Here is a 26,598-nt window from a genome sequence, read left to right as displayed (position 1 = left end):
ACACTATTCCCAGTTGTATGTGTATCACTGCAGATATTATCTGTGCATATACCAAGACATTAAAAATATTCTTATTTTTCTACAAATATACATTACTAAACACATATTCTTTTACTTATCCCTTTTTTCCCTATATACCTAGCAAGTGATTATATTAGTTGTAAATTAAAAATGGCTGCAAAAATCCTGGTCATTCTCCTCATAGAGTTCATTTCTCCTCCTCCTGAATCTGTGTGGCCCTGTGACTCTTTACACAATCAAATGTAGCAAAGTAACACTGTGCCAACTTTAAAAGGACTGGCAGCTTCTGTTCCCAATCTCTACTTGAATCAAAGTGTGAAATATGATATATCAAGAACTAGGTAATGTTATGAACAACCAACAATAAAAATTAAAAAAAAAAACAGAATACTATCTACTGATTAAGAGAGAGAAGAGAGAGAAAGGCTCTCTCTATACAAATGTTCCTGTTATCTATTGCTATATGATAACTTTCCTGTTAATTCAGTGGATTAAAACAACTTATTATGCCCTCTCCCAGTTCTGTAGATTGGTTTGCTAGGCTGGGCAATTCTCTTCTGGAATCGTTCTGCCATATGATGGTGGCTGCCATAGGAGTCATGGGAAGGCTCTCTGGGGATGCATGTCCAAGAGGGCTTCTTCACTCAGGTTGTCCTGTGTGTTGGTTGGAGCGCATGGCACAGCTGAGAACTAGCAAGAATCAATCTCTGTCTCTCTCCAGGCAACCTCTAGGAGGCCTCCTCACAGTGTGGAGGACTTCTGACAAGGGTGACTAGAGGGTGACTAGATTCTCTCAGAATGTGCATTCCAAGAGTTTAAAAATTTTTTAATCATTCTAGTGGCTGCTCCCTTAGTTCCCTTTTAGATGCAGTCACTTTATGAAGTGATTACTCACAAGTTCATATGTCATTTAGTTGACTCATATACCCACTTACATTCACCCAGGCAATAAATATTTTCTCTAATTCTGTGGCTTGCCTGTCTTCTATAAATTTTGATGAGCAAGTACTCTTAACTTACAATTTTTCAAGTGTTTATAACATTTATTCTGTCCTATTTAAGCATTTTTTATCTATTCAAAGAAATTGAATATAACCTATTTTTACACAATTTTTTAAAATTTTCACCTAGAAATGTGCAACCACTTAAAGTTTTTTTCTTTTTTTATATAGGGTTTGATATTGCTGAAATATACGAATAATATTTTCAGCACCATTTATTAAAACTTTTATCATTGGCAAGGTTCCGACCTCACTCAAATATCTATCTCTGAGATAATCTATGGCAGACCCTCTTAGCATCTAAGTTGGGAAATATACATGACACAAAAGATAGAAAGAGGAGAGAATGGTGCATAACAGGAAAGAAAATCCAGTAATTTAGTTGTCTCTCAAACACATCATGATCCTATTTTTTACAGCACAATCTTTTCCTTATACCTCAGTCTATGAAGTAAAGGCAACAAACACACCAGCTAAGAAATTTAACATATTCACCATAAAGAATACAGAGTGTAATAATGCTGAGAGAAAAGTCTAGACTAGGACTGGGTTTGTAGCTCAGTGGTAGAGTGCTTCCCTTGCATGAGTAAGGCACTGGGTTTGATCCTCAGCACCAAATAAAAATAAATAAAATAAATATATTGTGTCCATCTACAACTAAAAAAATATTAATAAACAAAAAGAAAGGAAAGTCCAGACCATGCATATATGGGAAATCACTTCTCTAATAGGCATCTCTGACTCATATAGATGACTGACAGGCAGGTCTAGTACTGGGCCAATGGTTTACATGTTTTCTCTGCCATGATCATGCTATTCCCAGGGAGCCATTGCATGGGAAAGGAAGATTCAGATCCAGAGAGCAGAGAACTAGGAAGAGCTCATAATTCAATGTGAACTGTGTCATAGTCAGTAATCCAGTCACTGACAGAGCATTAAGATAAGAATATGGTGTATGAATTTAATAAATTATATATTCATCCAGGAGGTTCATTTTAAATATTTAAAGGAAAATAAATATGTGGCAAATTACATAGTTCAGTGGTAAAATCACCTAGAAAAGGTAAGAATATTAAAATAATAAGAAATTGACACTGGGGAAATATAACAGTGGCCCTCTTCATACTTTGAATATACACCTTGTTGCTCTGAAGCTGTGACTTGTTTTTAAAATTGACATCTTTCTTTCTTTTACTCTCCACTCCTCTTCCCTAATCTTTTCCCCTAGTGAAGGATTCTAAGCTATGAAGGTTTTTTTTTATGTCTAATAAACTACACATTTTAAAATTCTAAAGTGTAAATTAAGATAAACATGAGAGTAAAACCTGTTTGTGAATGGTTTCCCTTATCATGGAAGGCTATGAAAGGCCATGTGTAGATGGTAACATTCATGCTAAGGAAATTGTGAATTGCCCCTCAATTGAAAATTTCATACTCAACACCATGTGCTATTTGGGCAACTGCTATGGTAGCTTGGGCTATGGCTGTGGAAGTCTGGGCTGTAATGATGGTGGCCTGGACTATGGCTGTGGAGGTCTGGCCTTTGGCTTTGGTGGCTTGGGCTGTGGTTAAGAAGGTCTGGGCCATGGCTATGGTGGCCTCGGCCATGGCTGTGGCTATGACTGTGGTGGGTACAGATACGGTTGCTGCCATCTATCTTGATGGAGTCTGCGATTCTACTGAGAAACTTCTGGAGCCACTCAGTCAGGAGAACTCTTCCTCCTATACTTTCAGACTGTTCTTTCATAAGTTCTCCTATAACCAATTTATTTCTCTTCTTCAAGAGTAAAATCAATGTATCCTAAGCTATTTCACTTTCAGACTGAATACTTCAGAATTAGCATGGTTCAGCCAGATTGACCAAAGTCGCATGAAACACCAAATATAAATATTTATAATTGATATTGTAATACTTCTCCATTCATTGTAGCTTATAGCTTTTAATTTTCAGTATTTTTCAATAAACTTTATTTATTCTTTCAAAACTCTGCATTTATATTCATTTTCTCTGTCATTTATGTGTTTCCTTGAAGGACACATGGAAGAAACAGAAATCTTTGCAGAAAGACTTCCTCTTAGTTAGAGCATTCACATGGTCAGATGAGAGTGTAGAATGGAGTTGTTTGTAAAATTTAGAGGGGACACTTCTCAGCAGTAGTGCAAACCACAAGGTTCAAATAGGTTCCCTCCCCCATTGAACCCACTGAGCTCCAAGAAAGTGAAGAAATGTGATTTATAAAAGTCACTTCAGGATTCTTTCTTCTAGATCTTCTTAATATATATAATAGTTTATTCCAAACTATAATCACCCATATATAATCACAATTATTTAAGAATAATTTATTTAGTTAAAACTAGATTAATGAATAATTTCACTTTTAAAATACATTGTAAATACTAATACCAATTCTCTGATGTTCATATAAAAGGCAAATTACTTGATAAATGCTCTGTACAATTCCCTTTCAGAGCCTAGGAAACCATAAAATAAAACATGATCCCAAAATTGAGACAAAACGCTTTTGGAAGTGTCCCATTCCTAGAATTGGCACTTCCAAATGCCTGTAAGGGACTATGGCACTTACAGGAATGAGATACATGGAGGATTAAGCAAGATGTTAGGCCTAACAGAAATTAGATGTCAGAGACAGTAGAAGGCTTGTCTAACCAAGCCTGTGGAGCTGTATACCAAGTTTGCAAAATCTCAGGTTAGTTTAATATCTGGAAATTCAGACAGTTCAATTCATAACATTAATGGAAAAAGAAACAATCATACAAATATCTCAACACATGACAATAATATAGAAAGAGAGGCAAAGATGGAGATAAAAATAGTGATAGAAATGAGAGATGGTAAAATGTACAGCTACTGAAACACTAGATTTTATGAAATTGGAGAGCAGAAAACACGTAAATTCTTTTGCAGGTCTTACACTTTTCTCTTCAAAATATTTCAACATAAATTATACAAAATATTTAAAAGGGAAAATACAAAAGCTAATGTGTACTAGCCAGTTCTGTCTAAATTGCTCATATAAAATGCTTTCACATGACTCTGCCAGCCTTATTATTTACATCTGACTTGGCTAGGTCATCGTCTTTATACATTATAGTTTTAAATGATGAATTGCATACAAAAATAGCACTATTGCCATATGTATGTATATATAAATGAATATATACACATAAAATTGTAATTTTCACACAGCACTGTACTTCTGTTTGATTGCAATTAGTTTCTTCCACATCACATTATTGTGATTTTGTGATTGCTCCACTATAGTTCAGAGAAAATGAGAGGAGCAAACCAGCTATGCCTCCTGACTGCTGATTCCTGCTGTCAATCTTGTGCAAAAAGTCCACAACAGAGAGCCCTTGCCACTATCTCTGCACATGGGAATTAGGGCTTCCTTATTTTATCACTGATTCTTTTTGTATTTGTGAGCCCAACTTTTCCTTAGAAATCATGTCACCTTTTCTCACTAATTCCAAATCTGCTTCAACTCCTGCTCATACAGGAAACAGTGGGAAAATGGAAATTAATCTGAGGAAATAACATTGAAGTAACATAGACATAAAGAAACAGAAAATTCAAATAGTAGATAGCAATTAAAGACAATAGTTCTGTCATTTAAAATTACATGCAAAGGAAACTCTATATTCAGATGTCTTCACTACAGAATTCTTTAGAAAACTGAATTTAAAAAGTCCTACCAATCATACCAGTACTCATCAACATAATTGGAAAAGGGCAAAACACACTAAAAAATAAAATAAAATTTTAACAAGGAAATTACAAGACAGGGAGTACATTCTGTTAATATAGTTATAAAATCTTAAACTATGTATTATCAACCAAGCCTTAAAAGCTACATTCCAATTTTGTAAAATTCCAGATTGGCTTAATGCATAGACATTCAGTCAGTGCAATCATAGCATTAATAAAAAAGGAAAAAAAAAATGTGTGAACTTCTCAATAGATTAAAACAAAACATGAGAAAGTCAGTATCCATTTGTCAACCTTTTGACATATAAAAATCATACATATTAATGGAGTATATTGTGATATGTCAATGGATACATATAGTGTGCAATAATCAAATCAGAGTCATTATCATTCCCTTTATTCTGTTTTTTTTTTTTATATTTGGAAACTTCAAGCTTCTTTCGTGGACAGTCTAAACTGGGAGTTGGAAAAGGCTTTGCTTAAAATTTTCTTTGGGTTCAATGTAATACTTCATACATTAGTTTGCTGGGCATGGAGTCAGGAGGAAGGAAGAAGATGTGTGGGTGAGGATTAATATTGTTATCAATTCATAATATATATAATATTATATATTGTATATAATGTTGTTATCAATTCATAATATATATAATATTATATATTGTATATAATGTTGTTATCAATTCATAATATATATAATAGTTTGTTTTAAACTATAATCACCCCTTGTTGTATAGAAAACCAGAATTTGTTCCTTCTGAGTTGTAGAACCCTTTTTCTATTCTACCTTCATTTCCCCATCTCCTCTCTTCCTCCCCACTCTCCTTTTCAGCCTCTAGTAATCAATAGTCTACATTCAGATACACACCCACCTCTTTTATTAAAACTTCTATACGTGAGAAAACATGCAGTATTTGTCTTTCTGGGTCTGGCTTCTTTCACATCACCTAATGTCTCCCATTTCCATACACTTTGTTGGAAATGACAGAACTTTATTATTTTTATGGCTGAATAATCTTCCATCATATTTGTATATGTACCATATTTTTTAATCTTCTCATATCTCAATGGCCCTCTAGGTTGATTACCTATCTTAAATATTGTGAATAATGCTGCAATAAACTTGGGAATGCAAGTATTTCTTTGGTATGCTGACCCCATTTCCTCTGGATATATATCCAACAGTGAGATAGCTGGATTATGTGTCAGGTCTATTTTTAGTTGTTTGAAGAACATCCATTCTTATTCTCCATAAAGGCTGAAATAATTTACATTCCATCCATTCTCTCAACAACCTCACCAGTATTTGGTTAGTTGTGGGGGTTTTTGTTTGTGTTTTTCTTGTTGTTGTTTTTTGTTTGTTTTAATACCAGTTACTATAACTGGGATACAATGATATCATTGTGGTTTTGATTTTCAGTTTTCAGATGGCCAATGATATTGAGAATCTTTTTATGTATCTGTTGTCCATTGTATTTCTCTTTTTTAGCAATGTCTTTTTGAATCATGTGCCTATTTTTAATTGTATTATTATTTTTATTTAGTTTTTCTAGTTCCTTATATATGCTAGATGTTAATCCTTTGACAGGTGAATAATTTCCACATATTTTTTTCCATTCTGTAGGATTCTTCATTTCGTTGATTATTTTCTTTCAAGGGAATAACATTCTTTGTTTGATATAATTCTGGTTATCTGTTCTTGCTTCTGTTTATTAATTTGGGCTCATTTGTGTTTTTTTAAAATCAGTTAAGTAGAACTAGAAAATAATCTCCTCACTTCAATAAGTGGTACCTATATAAAATCTATAGTTTTTACATCACACTTATGCTAAAGATCAAGGATGTTCTTAGTCAATAAAAAGATAAGCATGACTACAAGTCAACTTTCATTCATTTTGTACCACAAGTCCTAGTCAACAAAAACATAAATAAATGCAAACATCAATATATAGCACGAATAATAGGAATGAAATACAGACATGACAGTATTAAAAATCATATTATCTATGTGGTAAATAGGTAGTCTTGGTTCAAAAATAAGTACTTAGAACAACAGAAAGAAGAGAGATTTTATAAGCAGATTCATACATGTGTGGCAATCATATTTATACTACAAAGCACTCAATCTAGTACTGAAGATGAAAATATTGATTCAACAACAATTAAAGTTGGATTACTTTGATAAACATATAAGAAAGTCTTCACTAATAACCACATCAAGATAGATGCAGCTATGAATTTGTTAATGTGAAGTGGGACATGATATCTTCTATAGGATATAAAGAGTATTAGTTGTGAAAGAATATATTATGAAATTGGATTTCCTCAAAATTAAGGATTTTTGGTTTTGAAAAACTAAAAAGCCACTAATGGGGAGAAGATATCTAGAATATACATCTAAAAATGGTTTGTAGCAAAAATAAATAAATACATCTACAAATCACTGGAAAAAAGAAAGAAATCACAGATTCAAAATGACCTGAAACTTGCACAAGGGTTTTACAACAAATGAAACAAGCTACAGTCAACCTTTTTAAAGTAAGGAAACGCAAATTATAGCCACAAAGAAGTAGGATTGCATACCTCTTAGAATCACTAATGTTAGAAACTGAAAACACCAAGAAATTCTGAGAAGTATCAGAGCCTCCATCTTGCCAAATTCCTTTTGGGCATGTCATTGTTATAATACCAATGGCAATTGTGTTTTTAGGTCAGCACCTAAAAATGCTAAGTATACACACAGTAAAACTCAGAAATTCATCTTAAAGAAATGTTCCCTTTGTGAAGTCCAGTTTTCTTTTTCTTTCCACATAAACATTAATTCACAAACAAACTCTAACACTGCCTTTTGAGAAATTGAAGCTATTTCAGAAAAGAAGTCAACATATACAGAATAGGAAAATAGATTATATGCTTTATGTTATATCGGGTAATTTGGACACTTTGTTTTAATTAAATAAATGTGGACAAAATGGAGAAAAAATATAGGCAAACAGCTAGACATAATGGTGCAGGCCTGTAATCCCAGCTGAGACAGGAAGATCAAAAGTTCAAGGCCAGCCTCAGCAATTTGGTGAAGCCCTAAACAACTTAGTGATACCCTGTCCAAAATTTAAAAATTAAAAGTGCCAGAGACATGGCACAGTGATAAATTGCCCCTGGGTAAAATTTCTAGTAACCCCTCTCCCTGACTAAAAAAATAATAATAATAGGAAAACAAAGGACTATAAAAACACATGTTGAAGTCTTTCTGACATAAAACCAAAGTGAACTTGATAATGGGGATGTCACTTTGTCTGGTGAAGCAGAGACTCAAGATGACATCCAGTGCTTCCAATGTCTTCAAAATCACAATCACGTTCTTCTTCCTGGTGGAAGCTTGCTTGTAACTCACTTCTGGAAATGTAATACTGGGGCTCGAATTCTTCATGCTACTTGAGAATAGGGACAGAATGATAAACTGAGAATGGACCTAAAGTTAATCACACAGAGTAATTGTTTTTCAAAATAAATGGGGAATGTCTTATAGAATCATGTCATTTAAATTTGAAATGCTTGGTATTATGGCAAAGTAATTTTACTTATGAAGGACTCTCTTTTCCTAACTAAACAAAAAATTCAGTAAATTTTTCTTATGGGAACTATTTAAATTATGTGACAGCCATCACTGTGGTTTACCCCACCCATTCCTGACTGTGTATAAAAGGTTCTGTGCCTAAGGAAGATGACATTTCAAGCAAGAAGAAAATTCTCTATTCTTCTATTGAACTCCCACTCCTGACACCATGTGCTACTACAGCAACTACTATGGCAGCCTGGGCTGTGGCTACACTGGTCTGGGCTATGGCTATGGTAACTTGGGCTATGGCTATGGTGGCCTGGGCTATGGCTGCGGCTATGGCTGGGGCAGATACAGATATGGCTGTTGTCGCCCATCTTACTGGTCATATGGATTCTACTGAGAAATTTCCAGAACCACTCAGTAGAACTTTTCCTCCTATGCTTCCTCACTATGTTTCCAAGATTCCTCTAATAAATTAATTTATTTCTCTTTCCCAAGGATAAAATTATTATCTTAGACAATTTCACCTTCCGAAGGAGCATTTCAGATTCAGCTTGCTTCAACCTGAAAAACCAAAATTGCATGTAACACTTCCCCATTTGTAAAAATGTTCATATTTGATATTGCAGTTTTATCACTGCAAAAAATGTTTCCTTTTCAATAAATTTTGTCTTTCACTGCAAAATTCTCTGTGTTTATATTCATTATTTTTCTCTCATTCGTGTTTGCATGATGGAGTGAGCACAGTTCACTTAAGAACTTGTGGACTAAACCAGGATCTTTATTGAAGTACATTGCCACATCTAGAGAGTCTGGAAGGTCAGAGGTTACTATTATGTCGTATTGTATTGTGCACCAGTTTAAGAGAGAACACTCCACTCAGCAGGAGTGTAAGGTGCAGGGCTCAGGTATTACTATCCTTTGTTCAACTCTCTAAGAAGAGTGATCATGTATGATGTATATAGATCACTCTATTTGGCCAGATCATCTTCATATAAAATTATAGTGCTGAGCAAGATTAGTTTTACAATATTTTTAACAATATTGTTATCAATTCACACAGGCATATACAGAAATCACACTGCATGAGAGATGTTCTATGTGTGCCCTCTACTGAGCAAGTCTTCTCACAATTTGAATTCTTATTGCACTCTCCATGATCCTCACCCACACACCTTCTTCCTTCCTCCTGACTCCATGTACAGCAAACTAATATATGAATTGTTACATTGAACCCAAAGAAAATTTTAAGCAAAGCCTTTTCCAACTCGCAGTTTAGACTTTCCATGAACACAAATTTCTTTCTATCTGCACCTATGTTCTTATCCAGAGGAGGGGAGGATGAAAAGTAGTCTCATTCCTTCCACTGGTGTGCAAAAAATAATCTGGACCAGATGGAAGTAGTGGTACATGTCTGTAATCCCCAAAACTGCAGAGGATGAGACAGGAGGATCACAAGATGGAGGTCAGCCTCAGCAACTTAGCAAGACCTTTAGCAATTTAATGAGACTTCAACTCAAAATTAAAATAAATAAATAAATAAAAACAAAAATGGACTGGTGATATAGCTTATTTATATAGAGACAATTCCCAATACCTGTGGGTGTATGTGTGTATGTGTGTGTGTGTGTGTGTGTGTGTGTGTATTTTTTAAATATATATATATATATATATTCTGCATCTAGTTCAGACAATCATAAGACAACAGGTGACTTCAATGAATGAGGCATAATTGTGTTTGGAGGAGCCACAATCCTACAATTAGTACATCAAAAACATAAACATACCTGTTTGCTACCTGCCTTGAGGGCAGCGACATTTATAGCATTGTGATACAGACATATGTAAGTCAGGTGGTAAAGGTGGTCGAAGAAAAAAAGAAAGAAAGGAGAGAGAGAGACAAGGAGACAAAGATGGGAAGCAGAGCAATGTTTTAAATGTAGATGTACTGAAACGTTAACATTGAGGAATGTGAGAACAGAACAGAAAATCACTGTACTGGTCTTGGATTTTTCTCTTTGAAATATGCAACCATTTTAACCAAAAATAGCCAAAGTCTTTTTTGAGGCTGAGACAGGAGGATCATGAGTTCAAAGCCAGCCTCAGCAATGGTGAGGCACTAAGCAAATCAGTGAGACCCTATCTCTAAATAAAATACAAAATAGGGCTGGAGATGTGGCTCAGTGATTGAGTGCCCCTGAGTTCAATCCCTGGTACATCCCACTCCCCCTCAAAAAAAGGTCAAAGTCTAATGTCTGTTCACCAGTTTTTTTTCTAAACTGCTCATAAAAAATCACTCAATGTGATTCTGAGTCTCTCCTATTGTATATATCTGACCTTGCTATATTTTTATCCTCTTGTGCTAAGGTTTTAAATAATCTCTTGCTTACTAAAGCTGTACTATTTCCATATGTATACCATTGGCAGTTTCCTGGTGACACTGCTCCTGTGTGATTGTACTTTGCTCCTTCCCCATCACATTCTTCTGGTTGCTTCTCTGCAGTTCAAGGAAGAGGACAGGAGAAAAACCTATCATGCATCCTCCTTGTCGACCAGTCATTCAGTCTGTCAATGTTGTGGAAATGTTCTCCAGAACCAGCCTTGGTCACCCTCTCTGTGCACCTGGGCCAGAGCTTCCCTCCTACAACCCTGATTCTTCTACTGGTGGTTCTAGATTTAAATTTTCCTTTGGAATCACAATGCTTTCTGTTCCCACTGATTCCAGATTTCCTTTCCCCTCTCTTCACACAAAGAACAAAAATGGAATTTCATCTGAGGAAATATCTTTTTAATATCCAGAAGTCAGGAAATTGAAATATCCTGATATCTGTTCAAGAAAAGGAACCTGTCCTTAAAAATTTTACATAAAGGGAGTTCCAAGTATAGATGCGGCATTAACAAATTTCTTAAGCCACTTGAAAAAAAAAGCACTCCCAATCACAAAAATGCAATTCCACAGAAAGGGAAAGTGACAAAACTAATAAGAAAATCAAACTCTAGTAAGGACATTTCAAAAAAGGGAAGTATTTTGTGAATACAGTATAAAAATCTGAAATAATATACCATCAATCCAAATCTCTTGAACAATATCCCACAATTGCAAAATCCCAGATTGGTGTAACATCTGGAAACTCAGTCAGTCCAAATAGTAACAACAACAAAAAAAAAGTTTCAGGACTATCTCAATAGAGTAAGATAAAATATAATATTTAATAGTTATTCATGAATTTTAAAAAATTTGTAATGAAGGACTAGGAAATAACTTCCCTGATTTGAAAAATGGCATTTGCATAAAATCTGCAGCTTCTGTATTACATTTAATGCTAAAATACAAGAAAATTACTTCGTGAGTTAGAAAAAGTATGATTATTATCACAACATTCATTCAACTTTGTACCACAGATCTTAGCTCACTATCTAATAATTAGCTCACAAACTAATTAATTAAAGAAAAGGCGACCAGAAAAGAGAATACAGACTTGCCATTATTAACAAATAATAAAAAAAATAAATAAAGTGCTCCTTTTTCATGAGTAAGTACATCAACCAACAGAGAGAGGAGGAATTCTCTAGATAGGTTCAATTATATAGAGAAGCTAGACTTATACTACTAAAATAATTACTGCATAAGAGAAGATAAAAAGATTGACTCAACAATAAACACTGTTAAATTCATTTGATAGCCATATAGAGAAGTAAATCTGGACTTAATATCTTGCACCAAGATTGACAATAAACAGTGTTAGATTAATTGGATAAAAACATAAACACACATCATGCACCAAAATATAAGATTTCCTTATTAATGGAAGTGAACAACAATTTCTTAAATAGGTATGAAGAGTCATGCCCATAAAAACTGATAAACAGGATTTCCTTAAGAGTTCTAGTTTTTCACAGAGCTTAAAACTTCACAACATGGAAAGGCTGTTTATAAAACAAGTATTTGTACCAAAATTAGATAAAAATGCCTACAAAGCATTAGAGAAAGATACAAAACACAATTAAAAGTGGACAAAAACTTCAACAATCATTTCACAGCAAACAGAAACAGAAGGTGGCCAGGCTCATTAGAGCAAGAAAATGCAAATTATAATCACAATGAAATAGCACTACATATCCATCAGAATGGCTAAAATTAGTGACTGAAAATATCAAGTAATTTTGAGAAGGCTCAGACCTGGACCTTGCCAGAATTTCTGGGGGCATGTGATTGACACAAGTCCTATGAAACTTACGTCAGCACCTAAAAATGCTAAAAATGAATGCACCCCAAAACTCAGAAAATCCATTCTAAAGAAATGATCACTTGGTCCGGTCCAGTTTTCTTGTCCCTTTCTGGTACTCACAAATCGACATATGTAAACATAAAATTCTTAGCTGCCTCTTGAGATATTGAAGGTATTTGTGGAAAACGGCAAAAAGAAACCAACTAAAAAGATCATGGAGAAACTATTGTATGCCTGATGTCACATTGAAATAATCAGCACCCAATATTTTAAACAATAAATATAAGTTAACACAACAAAATAAGGGAAAAAATGTCTTTAAAACACATGACTTGAAGGAGGTTATTCTGAATAAAAAAAAAAAAAAAAAAAAACAGAGTAAGCTTGGTAACTAGGCCTTCACTTTCTGTTTGAAGTGAAGGCATCATAGGACTTCCCATGCTTTAAATATTTTTGAAATATCATGCAAGTTTGTCTTGATGGAATTTCATGAAGGAAGTTCTTCAGAAAGTCACATGGGAAATTGTAGTTCATAGGCTTGGATATCTAATGTTATTTGGTATGAAAAAGAGGATTATAAACTGATAATCAGCCTAAATATCATTATACACAGAGTATTTCCTTATGCAATGGAAGAAAAACGATTTTATTTTATTGAATAAAAATTACACAACTTAACTCTGGGACACTCAATATAATAGCAAAGCAATCATACATATGAGGAACTCTCCAAAGTAAACCAAAGACTCAGCAAATTCTTCTTGTGAATATTATGCTCAATTATGGAGCCAGCAATGCCTGTGGTTTGCCCTACCTACCTCTGGGTTTGTATAAAAGGCTCCATGGCTCGGGGAGAAGACATTTCAACCAAGAAGAATAATTCTCTATTCCTTGACTGAAATCCCATTCCTGACACCATGTGCTACTACAGCAACTACTACGGAAACCTGGGCTATGGCTATGGTGGCCTAGGCTGTGGCTATGGTGGCCTAGGCTGTGGCTATGGTGGCCTGGGCTATGGCTGCGGTGGATATGGATTTGGCTGCTGCCGTCCATCTTGCTGTGGCAGATACTGGTCCTATGGATTCTATTGAGATACTTCTGGAACCACTTATCCAGTAGAAGTCTTCCTTGTATAGTTTCTGAATATCCTTTATTTGTTCTTCTTAAATGTTATTTGTTTCCTAACAGTGAGAAATGTTATCCTAATCATCAGTTTAAATACTTCAGTTTCAGCATGCTTCAAGTTGACAGCAAAATTCCATAGAATGCCTCAAAATTCATAATTATTATGTTTGATACTGTATTACTTCTCATTAATTGTAGCTTAACATGATCTGAATAATTGATGTGAATAACTTTTGTGTCTTTTTCAATAAATTTTTCTGTCATTACAAAAGACTTTCATTCATATTTATTTTCCTCTGTCATTTATGTGTTATATTATGTAGTATATTTCACTTGAGAGTAGTTGAATGAAACTGGCATCTTCGCACAAATACATGTACACATTTAGAGCATCTAGATGGTGAGATGATTGTATAAAATGGTATCATGGTTCACATAATGGGGTAACTACATTCATCAGAAGTGTAAAGTGCAAGGCTCACATAAATCTATCCTCCATTCAGCCTTTCCATCACTGTGTGAAAATTGAGACTATGATGGATATAGATCACTGTATTTGATCAATACTCCTTCAGTTAAAACTAGATTGATAAATTCAATTGCTTATCAGTACTTGCTAAAGGTTAAGTAGTATACATACATAAACAGGTGCAACTTCTTTCTGCACCACTCATCTTGCCTACCAAGAATCTTGCTCTCTCTAGCTGACTGAATGGGAAATCACATGTGAAATATTTCCTTTGATCCTGAAGAAAACATTGAGCAGGGCCTCCTCTAACTGCTGAATTAGACTTCCATGAGTACAAATGTATCTCTATCCACACAATGAGCCTCTGCTTTCTTCTAGAGCAAAGGAACATGAAAAATGGCTCCTTGCTCTCTGCTCCTACTTGGATACACCCACAGCAAGCCCAGGGTATCCCGAAGGTAAAAGATTACCTCCAACGAATAAGGCAGCATCTTGTTTAGAGCATCCCTGGTACTATATCTTTGTTGTCAAATTTCCATCTCAGGGACTGTGACATTTATGGGATTGGGATACATGGACACATAAGTCAACTTACAAAGAAGAGGCAGGAAGGGGCTCATATCGAGATATGATAGAAATAGACACAGAGATGATAACCAAAAGTAAAATGCAATTGTAGATGTACTGAAATGTTAAACTGGGTAAAGCCAGTGAAAAAGACAACTTTATTTTTTACTAGTCTTAAAGTTCACTTTTTGACATATTTCAACATAAATTATGCAAATATTTTAAAGATGAAAGCAAATGTCTGATCTCGAGCAAATGTCCAAACTTCTCATCTAAAATACTTTATGTGACTCTGAGTCTCATTGTCTCCATCCAATCTGTTTATGTTCTCATCCTTAAATATTAAGGATTTAAATACTCTATTGCCTAAAAGCAGCACTATTCACATTTATCCACACCCTTGGTAGTTTCCTGTGACACTGCAGTCCTGTGTGATTACAATTATCCTTCCTCATCACATTCTTCTCATTACTAATTTAAAGTTCAAGAAAAAAAGAGGAGAAAGTCTCCACGCCTCCTGGTTGCTGATTGACAGCTGGGTCTGTCCATATTGCACAGAAAGTTTTTCAGAAAAGAGTGCTTGTCACCATCTCTTTATACCTGGATCAGAATGTTCCTCTTACAACAGATTCTTGTATTTGTGGATCCAGTTTCCAATTTTTCTTTTGTTTTTTCACTGATTTTTTTTTTATCTTCTCTCCCAACTCATATAAGGAACATCAGGAAATCTGAATTTCAACTGAGGAAATTCATTTATGTCACAAAGACAAGAAGAAATCGGAAATCCAAATAGTCTGACACCCATTAATGAAAACAAATCAGAATGAATATATTAATGCAAATAAATTCTTTACCTATAATAAAGTATTATCCATCACAAAAATATTCTTCCACAGAATAGGAATAGGGCAAAGCTTACTAAGAGAATCAAAACCTAACAAGGACCTTATATGAAAGGGAATATATACTACGAACATACCTTCAAATATCTGAAACAATATATCATCAAATTGGGTCCCAAGAGCTCTATTCCAAGATTGAAAAATTCTAGATTGGTTTAATACTTTAAAAATCAGTCAGTACAATTCATCACATTAATGAAAAAAGAATGGAAGTTATATGAATATCTCAATAGATTAAGATAAAGCATGATAAAATTGAACTCCCATTCATGAATTTTAAAATATCCCAGTAAAGTTCGACTAGAAAATAGCTTCTTCAGTTTGATAAATGGCATCTTCACGACCTCTACAGTTTGTATATCACACTTAGTTCTTAAGTATGAAATAATTTTTTCCCCAGGCTCAGGAATAAGACAAGGATGACTTGTCTTCATAATCTTCATTTAGCTGTACAACAGTTCTTAGTAACTGAAATCAACCGCTGGAACAAAACTGGAGAAAAAAAAATGCAGACTTGATATTACTAATGGCATAATTGTGTACTAGTGAAGTAGAGTGGGTTCTGCTTCAAGAATAAGTGCATAGACCAAAGGAGAGCAGAAGGGTTCAACAAATAGACTCAAACGTATAGGGTAACCATATTTATTGCTAAGATACCACTGCAGAGCAGAAGATAGAAGGATTGACTGAACAATGAGTAATGCTAGTTAATTTAATAACCGTGTAAAGAAAATAAATCTAGACTTATATCTTTCACCAAAATAAGATGCAGGAATATCTTTATTAATTTAAAGTAAGTGATAGTTTCTGAAACAACATATAAAGGGCACTGGCCAGAAAAGGAAAGTCTAACCAATTAGACTTCATCAAAATAAAAAAAATTCTTATTTTTAAATGTTAATAATTGATACACAAAAATTATATGTTTATGAGGAATCATACCATGTTTCCTAATTATACAACGTGTAATGAAAAATCCATTCAACTTTTCAAAAGTTTACTATTTATTTGTGATGAAATCTTTCAAAATCCTTCCTTTCAGCTTTTCTTGAAATATATACAGTATTAATATCTATATGGAGAAGCAGAAATCATTTCTCTTAAGTGTAACATAATACATAATACTCATTATTAAGAAAGTAAATAAAGCCACTGAAAAGGAGATATCTACAGTATACATCTAGATAAGCATTTTGACAAAAGATGAATATAAATACCTCCATCCGCTTAGAGAAACAAAATGTGCTTTAAAATGACCAAAAATTTGCACAAACATTTCACAACAATGAATAATAAAGGATAACCAACCTTGTTAGAGCAACATAGTACTAGTTACACCCACAGAAGGGCTAGATTAGAGACTATGAATACCAAACAATTTGGAGCACACTCAGACCTGGGCCTTGCTAACACTCGTGGGGGCATAGGATTGGCACTAGCTTAGTGGACAAAATATGTCAGCACCTGAAAATGCTGAAACTGAATGCACCCCAAAACTCATAAATTCTACTTTAAAGGAAGGAACACTTGGTTTTGGTCCAGTTTTCTCACAATTTTCATGTCCTTACAAATTCACATATTAGATTCTTATACAACTTCTTGAGAAACTGAAGTTATTTTGGCAAACAAACAATCCCACACACCAAATGTTAGAGGAGAATCTGTACGACTGATGTAATATCAGGGCATCAAGACATATCAAGAATGGGTTACCAAGACAAAAAACAACAACAAAAGCAAAAAAAAAAAAAAATGTAGGGAAAGAAAAATCTCTAAAACCCATGATTTGATGGAGGTCATTCTGACACAAAACAGAAACACCCTTAGTAATGAGACCCTCATTCTGTCGAGTGAAATAGGCACATGAAGCCCTGCAGTGTTTCTAATATCTTTTCAGTCTCATTCAAGTCTGTCTTATTGGTAGAATCTTGTCTGAAATCTTTTTTTTTTTTTTTGTAAATTACATCAGGACATATAGTCACTTTGCTTGTACACCTAGTGTTACTTAGAAATGGAAACATAATGGTAAACTAATAATCAACCTTAAACTAATCACATGAGAAGAGAGATTCTCTTTTTAAAAGAGAATTAAAACATTTTATTAAATCATGCCATTTAATTTTGGAACACTTGAGAGAAAAGCAATCCTACTCATGCGAAAATTTCCTTTCCTAGGTAAATAAAAGATTCAGATAATTTTCCCTCAAAAGTTATGTTAAATTAAGATACCAGCATTTCCTGGGGTTTGCCTTACCACCCAGCTGTGTAAAAAGCCCCATGCCTGTGGATGGTGACATTTAAACTAAGAATTCTTTGTTCTTCAACTGCATCTTCTGCTCCTGACACCATCTGCTACTACTACAACTACCCTGGCAACCTGGGCTATGGCCGTAGGTATGGCTGGGGTGGGTATGGATATGGCCGCTGCCGTCCATCTTTCTGTGGCAGATACTGATCCTGCGTAGTATATCCTGCGAATTCTACTGAGAAACTTCTGGAGCCATTCAGCCAGTAGGACTCTTTCTCCTACACTTCCTGATTGTCCTTCCATTAGTAATCCTCCTTATTAGTAATTTACTTCCCTTTCCCAGTAGTGAAGGTCTTATCCTAGACTGTTTCACCTTCTGATGGAATACTTTAGATTCAATTCACTTCACCCTGATCAACGAAAGTCACATTTAATTAATATCTCTCCATTCACAAAAGTGTTTTTGATTGTTATAATAACAATCATAACTCATGGTGGCTTCACAATTTGGATGTGAAACGTGTTTGTCAAAAAATGTTGTCTTTCATTGCAAAATGTTTGCATTTACATTCATTACTCTCTCTCACTTACATGTGAGTGTTGGGGTTCCTGTTTCATTTGAGTGTCCAGGGCAGAAACCAGTACTTTTTTCTTAATATTTTATGTTTGAGACAGGGTCTTAGTGAGTTGCCTCCCTAAGTTGCTACAGCTGGCTTTGAACTTGCAATCTTCCTGCCTCAGCCTCCAAATCCACTTGGATTACAGGCATGCACCATAATGTCCAACCAAAACCATAATCTCTACAGGTTTGCATGGACACCTCTATAGAGTCTGGGATGTCAGCTGGTGAACTGTGTCAAGAGTTATTGTTCAACTGGTAAAACGGAAACTGTGTTTCACAGCAGTATAAAGTGCCACCATCACAACTATGTGTCCCCCTTTCAACTTTTCCATCCATGCTCTTCATTTGGATCACTTTATTTGATCAAACCTCCTCTAGTTTAACAGTTAAAAGTGCCAGTACCACTCACCAGTACGAAAACAGACTGTTTCAGAGATGCTCTGTCATCCTTCTCCACAGGCAGGCCTTACACAAAATGCTCCATATTTTGCTCATCTTTTCTCACCAACACATTCTGCACCATCCCCCTGCCTGTGCTGAACAGAAAAACATGCAAACTTTACATTTCACCCTATAGAAAATCTTAAGCAGTGTCTTCTCTAATGGCTGGCTTAGACTTTCCATGGGCACAACTCTTGCTCCATCTGTGCAAAGAACCTCTGTTTTCAAATGAGAGCAGAAGATTATTAGAAGTGGCCCCATGCCCTCTCCTGCTAGTAGAAAAGCTCTTTAATAACCCCCGGGAAATCCTTAGGCTTCTTTAAAAGGATATAAAGGTTACCCCAGGGATTGAGCTAGGACTGTGTTTGCAGGGACTCAATTCTAGAATTGAGATGTTAAAGGGGTGTCTATACTCTACCCATATCAGAAACAACGGCAATCACAGCTTGTGAGACATGGCAGTGTAAGTCAGACAGATGGTGGAGATATTAGAAGGGCAGGTTATTGATAGGGGCATGAATGAAAAATGAAGATGCACTGAAATCACAACAATGGAGGACTATGATTAGAGAGAACAGAAATTATTTTTATTGGTCTTAAGATTTTTCCTTTTGAAATATTCCCATATAGACTCAACATCTTAAATCACAAAAGCTAATGTCTGGTTACCATTTTGTCTGAACTGCTCATGTAAAATGCCTCCTATGATCCAGAGCTACATTTGATCTGGCTACTGTGTGTGTGTGTGTGTGTGTGTGTGTGTGTGTGTGTGTGTGTGTCTGTGTGTGTGTGTGTGTGGTGTCCGGGATTGAACCCAAGACCTTGTGCATGTGTGGCAAGCACTCTACCAACTGAGTTATATCCCCAGCCTTGATGTAGCTACATTCTTGCTCTCATATACTGTGGTTTTAAATGATGAGTTGCCTACAAACACAGCATTATTCTCATATACACACTTGGTTATTGATATTCTGATGTCCCTATGCTATGCTCCTGGTGACTATGCCGTGTTCCTTCCACATCACATTCTTCTGATTGCTTCAGTGCAGCTCAGAGAAAGAGAGAGACAGAGAGAGAGAGAGAGAGAGAGAGAGAGAGAGAGAGAGAGAGAGAGAGAAATACTGGCCATGACTCAAGGTTGCTGATCCTATGGCTCAGATTGTCAAGCTTTAACAAGGCCAGAGGGAAGACCCCGGGTGGCATCTGTACATTCCTGGAGCAAGGCTCTGTTCCTGCACCACTCATCCTTGTATCCATAGTCAGGCTTCCTACTTTGCTTTAAAATCAAAACAAGTATTTTCTTTTGTTGAATCCAGGTCCACGTCATTCCTTACTCAAACAGGAACAATGGGAAGTGGGATTTTATTGGAAGAAATATTATTAATGAAAATAAACAAGAAAAAGTAAAAAAATCCAAATCATACTGTATAATAAACATGCAAAGGAAAGTGCAGGTGTATATGCCTTCACTAATGAATTATTTAAAATACTGAAGGAAACAAGTATGAGCATTTATTAATACAAATATTTTTCTGAAGAATAAGAAAAAGACCAAACCTACAAACTAAAACAAAGCCCAGGCAGGATGTTATAAGAGAACAAATATATTCTGTGAACCTGGCTATAAAATCTGAAACAATACATACATTATCAAGTCAAGTCCCAAGGGCTATATTCCAAGATTGTAAAACCTAAGTTAGTTTAATACCTGAACAGCCAGTTAATGCAATTCATCACATTAACAAAAGTGAATGTCATGTGAATATCTTAACTGATTAAGAAAACCATGATAAAATTTAATACCCATCAGTGAATTTTAAAATATTCAGCAGAGTAGGACTATAATAAAAAATTCCTCAACTTGTCAAGTGTCATCTGAATAAAATCTACTGCTTATATATTAGACTTAATGCTGAAATACAGAATAACTCTCCATAGGCCGGGAAAAAGACAAAGATGACAACTGTCACAACATTCTTTCAACTTTGTATCAAAAGTATTAACTAGAAAAATAATAATAAATGCATTCAGACATAAATGGAACAAACATTGGGGGAAATATATACTTGCCATTATTAATAAATGTCATGATTATGTATATGAAAAATATGGGTGGTACTGGTTCAAAAATAAGCATGCAGGCCAATGGAATAAGAAGAGACTCTAAGTGCATCAAACAGACAGAGTAGCCAGACTTATACGCTAACTTAGCACCACCCACCACCGTGGAGAAGATGAAAGAAGTGATGTAACACAATGTTTGATTAATTTGGAAGCTGTATAGAAAAAAACAAATCTTGACTCTTATCTTGCAACAAAATGAGATGCAAGAATGCCTTTATTGCTTAAAACAGGAGATGGTTTCTTTAGAAGGATATAAAGAATACTAGCCATAGGAAAAAAAAACCTTTGATAAATGGGATTTCCTCAAAATTAAGAATTTAGAATAGGGGAAATATCACCTACCATAAGAAGACATTTACACTATACTTATATAAAAAAACAAAAAATTTGGAACAAAAAAAAATGAATAAAAAAACAAAAAAAAAATGAATCACAAAATTTATAGACATAAAACACAATTAAAAGTGAACAAAAACTTGCACAAAAATGTATAGCAAATGAAAACGAAAGATGACCAGCCTATTAGAAGAAGGAAATGCAAATTGTAACCACTGTGAATTAGAACTAGGTACCCATCAAAATGGCTACAAGACATTGAAAATACCAAGTAATTTTGAGACTGCTTAGAAACTGGACCTTCCAAACATCCTGGTTGACATGTAATTTGACACCACCCCTTTGGAACCTGTAAGGTAGCACCTAAAAATGTCAAATACAAATGCACCCTAAAACTCAGATATCCCACAATATAGGAATCACCCCTGTTTTCCAGCATGGTCTTCTTGTTCTTTCCACATACAAGTTTACATGTATAAACTCTCCAATCTTATGCTATCTTTTGCGAACTTGAAGTTATTTTTAGAAAAGAGACAAACAAACAAAACAAACTTGGACAAAATACTGTGTTATTTATACTGTACCTAGTGTCAGGACATATCAGTTCAACTTCTAAATATTGCTAAACAGGGAGAATATATAAAATGATTATAAGAAGCTCTTTAAATGTCCATGCCTAGATGGAGGTCTTTCTGTAAAGCCTGGTAATGAGGCTTTCACTTTGTGTAGTAATGCAAAGATTCAAGATGAACTCTAGTGCTCCTGACACCCCTGACGCCTCAGTCGGGTCTCTCACTGGTAGAATTTCATGCAGAATCTTGTTTTGCAAGTCAGCTCAAGAAACAGTTCTTAAACTTAAATACCTGTGGATGCCTGATAGTGGGAAGAAAACAATAAACTGATAATCTACCTTCCATTAATCACACACAGAATATTTGGTTTTCAAAATAGAGGGAAAATGTCTTACAAAATCTTGTGATTGAACTAACATTGGGAGGCTTGATATGATAGCAAAACAGTATTGCTTATGAGGAATTCTCCTTTCTTAAGCCAACAAAAGAACCAGTCAATTTTTCTTATGGAAGTTATTCTAAATTATGAGGATGGCAATGTCTGTAGTTACCCAACCCACCTCTGATTGTGTATAAAAGGCTCTGTGCCTGCAGGTGATGACATTTAAGCCAAGATATTCCCTGTTTCTCAGGGGCACCTTCCTCTCCTGACATCATGAGCTACTATGGAAGCTACTATAGTGGCCAGTGGTGTGGGTTTGGAGGCCCAGGCTGTGGCTAAGGTGGCTGAGGTGTTCTGGGCTGAGGCTGTAGCTATGATTGGGTCAGGTATGGATATAACTGCTGCCACCCATCTTGCTGTAACAGATACTCGTCCTATGGATTCTACTGAGAGAGTGGGAAAATCTTGCTTCTCCACCCCAACACTCCTGCCTAATATGTTAATTTCCTTTGTTATAATCCTAAATTATTCTATTTTTATTTTATTTTAATCCAACAATTATTATGTGAAAAATTTCTTTATTTTCAAGATAACTTTCCCATTGATAAGACCCCTACTGTCATTCATACTAATTTACATCTATTACATGTGCAATGTGAGATGCTGCATGATTGTCCACGTGAAGTCCTTGTATTACCTTCCTTGGCTTAATAAATGCATTGTAACATCTGTTTCTGTCTGATTTCACATGCCCTCACCGCTTCTGCTTCACTCCCCACCGTATCTGTTAAGCCTTATGATTAGTGAAACCTCCTTTTCTTCATACACTGGAATGCCTCCGGCTATAGGATATTTCTGCCTCCCCAGCCTTGCATAATCATTCAAGCTGTGCTGCTGAGTGACTCAGATGCTTCATGCTATCCTTTAGTTCAAAGGCAAAATATTTGAAAGGTGCCCCTTAATCTGGAGGCTATATGCTAAGTGGCTGTCTGTCCTTCATGTCTGTGACACTGTCTAAGAACACACACCTGGCTATCATCTCTGAAAAGCAGGTCTAAGCAAGCTGCAACATTGCTATCTTACATTTATCATTGGCAGCTAAATTTTATATTGCCATCTTTGCTTTGAAAAACATAAAAATTGCATGTTTTTCCCACTAATTTTTGGCTTTTCCTAAATCTACTACCAGAAATTCTTCTGCAAGTGGAATTTAATCTAATAGGCTATCAATAAATTAATCTCCATTTTGATTAAGTCACTGAATATTTTCAATTTGATTTTTAAGAATTAAATATTTGGCCAAAAGGCTATATTTGACCTCACATATTGGCATGAGGATATTTGAAATACACCTCTAGATTGACGTGAATGTTGTTGACTTAATTTTCACAGATCATCAAATATGTTAAGCTGTTCCTTGGGTATTGCTACCCTATCACCTATCCAATTACAAAGGAAAAATTTCCTCATTGGCATAACACCAGAAAATTGTTTACCTTGCACTATGGCGGGGGGGGGGCATGATTTATCATTGCAGTGAAAAAAGATAAATTACCTACTTAATTACTATCCTGAGATGATGAGGAGATTCATTTATCCTTGCATGATTTCCATAGGCCCATGCAAACAATGGATAACTTATTGATGTTATCAGTTTTGGGATCCTAAACATAGCACATTCTCCTTCCATAGACACAATGAAGCCCATAAAGCTACATATTTCCACCCTCCCAGCTGTTCATTAAATGTGTTTTATGATTTTAAGTTCTGCTGTCAAAAGTCAATAAATCTGATTTTAATCATAATAGCCTAGATTGTATGATTGTACATATCCTACCACATTGCTGATGACATCTTGTTATTTTCTCTCCTCTTTCTCTCTCTCTCTCTCTCTCTCTCTCTCTCTCTCTATATATATATATATATATATATATATATATATATATATATATAGTATTTTAGGTGATTTGCATCTTTTAACTTGAATTTCTTATTTATATTAGAAAATGAGAAGTAAATTACCAACTTTCTGTTTTATCTCTAAGATATAAAGAGCTGGGAAGACATTAACTCAATTTTCATATGGAAAACCACTGATTCTCAAAATAGGCCCGGGTCCATCACTCCACCGGCAGACAACTGCCAGAGCTCTGGCACAGGACCACCTCTTCCATCCAGCAAACCACCACCTGAGCTCAGGCCTAGCCCAGATCCACCTACACTGACATACGTGAGGCCCAGGCCCAGGGTAGGTCCAAGTTCGCCACCCTCCCCCTACCTGGGAGCACAAGCCTAACCAACTTCCATCTTGAGACACTGCAGACATCTCCATAGCCTTCCCCATGCAGGAGCACCTAACTTTTGACAACAGATAGGTCCATAGAAGCAACTGCATCTCAGAGGTGGCATCCAAAAGACAGTGTAAGGCCTACCCTTTGAACCCCATCTCTGTAAGACATTGCATTCGTCTTGGGGAACTTCCACTATTATCTCGCGTTACCTCAGCTATTGTGGCCACCACCTTTAGATGCAGCAGCATACATTGAGGGACACCAGCAGGGTCTGGTAGCCCAACATCAGGTGAGGTACAGACAATCTGCACAGGTATTACAAGAATATAGAGTAGAAACTGTAATGTCTCAGACCCACACTGCAAGAAAGGAAGACACACAGATAACATGAAAAATCAAGGGAGGAAAGTGGCCCAAACAAACCAGATACTACAGTAACAGAACCCACGGACAGAGAAGATGATGAAATGTCAGAGAAGGAGTTCATTTGAGACTCATGTCACTTCACTGAAGAAGATTCTATAAATAAACACTGCTTAAAGCACTTTGCTTATGAGCTGCTATATTGGAAATGTCTAGAGAGAGCCAGAAACTCTCTAAGAAACCACAGCAGCTTCCTTTGGTCAGCAAGCACAGATACCGAGTTCTTACTTGTACTATTCTGTTTTAAGAGGGCTCAGCCAGGCTGTACGTGAGCATGAAAGGACTCACTGTCAATAACTCTGAAGTGTTAATAAGACATAGAAACATAGATGCTATTCAAAACTGGCCAGGACCTTAACAGAACATTTTACCATTTTAATTTCAGTGTGTTAAAAGAGGTGTCTGGAAAATGGATGTAATTCAGAGAGGAAAACAAGAGAAATGATTAAAAGGTAGGGAAAATAACAGTTTGTAGAAAAGTCTAAAGGGATTTGGATTTTTCTATTCTAAAGAAAATTGGAGCTATATTGTAGTACTTGGAGATAGCATATACACACACACACACACACATGCATATATATGCATATATTTATATATAGATGTACAACAAGGGAGATGTGTTCTCTAGTCTAAAACTTTGTGAAGGCAGGAAAATGCCACTAATGGTGGTAAAGATGTATTTTTCCCAATTGTACTCTGAAAAATCACTGATCTCAGAGGCAGGACTAGCAATTATTGAGTCATTTCCACAATTAAGTTTGGTCTTATTTTGGACAAGCTGTCTCTCCCCAGATACTTATTCCTATTTCCTACCAGAGTAGTCGTATTAGCCATGACAATTTTTTCCTAATCCTATCTCAGGAATTTTTCTTTTACTACTAGTTCTTCATTTACTTAATATATTGTATTTAAATCACCTCATGTACCTTTATAAAGTATGATCCTTTGAAATTCTGCCTATCTACTTTTGCTCAGTCCAAATCATACATATCTGAACACCAAACTCCTGCATTTTACAAACTGCAGATAAAAGTAGTACTTTTAACTTGTTGGTCCACTAAATCTCCTTTCTGCCTACTCTTGCCATAGAGATAGATACACAGGCTATAAAAGTATTAGTGATTAATTCTGACTAGCCTACATTAATTGAATTCTCACCTAAGTAAAGGTCTTTGACAAAGCCATTATAATGTGATTGGTCAAATAGTTTTTATAAGTGGAAAGAGAGGATTTGATTTATCTCTGATTCAAAGATGCATCAAGATCACTCTGAATAAAAATATCCATCTGTGTCCACATATATAAAACATTTGTTGAATGAATGAATGGGCTGTGATTTTAAAATAGTGTCTTTAATACACAAATTACTCTCAAGCAATATACATGATGAAATGTTCATATTGGCTATTGTCCTGATTTTTACTTTTTCTGTGTGACTCCCCAGACTATTTTGACTCCAATAAAGATCGTTTTTAACATCTTTAAAAAAAAATGATCTGTGAATTAAAGAATGACCTAAATGAGCAAATACAGGCAAAAATTGATCACTTCACCAG

The 26,598-nt window shown here is 35.4% G+C and overlaps 2 protein-coding genes across 2 annotated transcripts; both read left to right on the top strand.

Moving 5' to 3' along the window:
* The first annotated feature begins 13,454 nt into the window (after positions 1–13,454).
* LOC143409001 (keratin-associated protein 20-1-like) lies at positions 13,455–13,631 on the top strand. The gene has a single exon (XM_076869049.1). It carries the CDS (start codon positions 13,455–13,457, stop codon positions 13,629–13,631), a length of 177 nt encoding a protein of 58 aa, XP_076725164.1.
* An 8,970-nt stretch (positions 13,632–22,601) lies between these two features.
* LOC143408752 (keratin-associated protein 19-7-like) lies at positions 22,602–22,778 on the top strand. Its single transcript, XM_076868625.2, is given in 1 exon segment — positions 22,602–22,778. A coding segment is annotated over 1 exon segment (177 nt).
* Positions 22,779–26,598: the final 3,820 nt, after the last annotated feature.

Source organism: Callospermophilus lateralis, chromosome 10 (assembly GCF_048772815.1).
Source record: "Callospermophilus lateralis isolate mCalLat2 chromosome 10, mCalLat2.hap1, whole genome shotgun sequence".
Lineage (NCBI taxonomy): Eukaryota > Metazoa > Chordata > Mammalia > Rodentia > Sciuridae > Callospermophilus > Callospermophilus lateralis.
The sequence above is the reverse complement of the archived record's forward strand: the minus strand, read 5'-3'. Positions and strand labels throughout refer to the sequence as shown.

Excerpts from the sequence above, each read along its gene's own strand:
- LOC143409001 (XM_076869049.1), top strand. The coding sequence starts at position 13,455 with ATGTGCTACTACAGCAACTACTACGGAAACCTGGGCTATGGCTATGGT.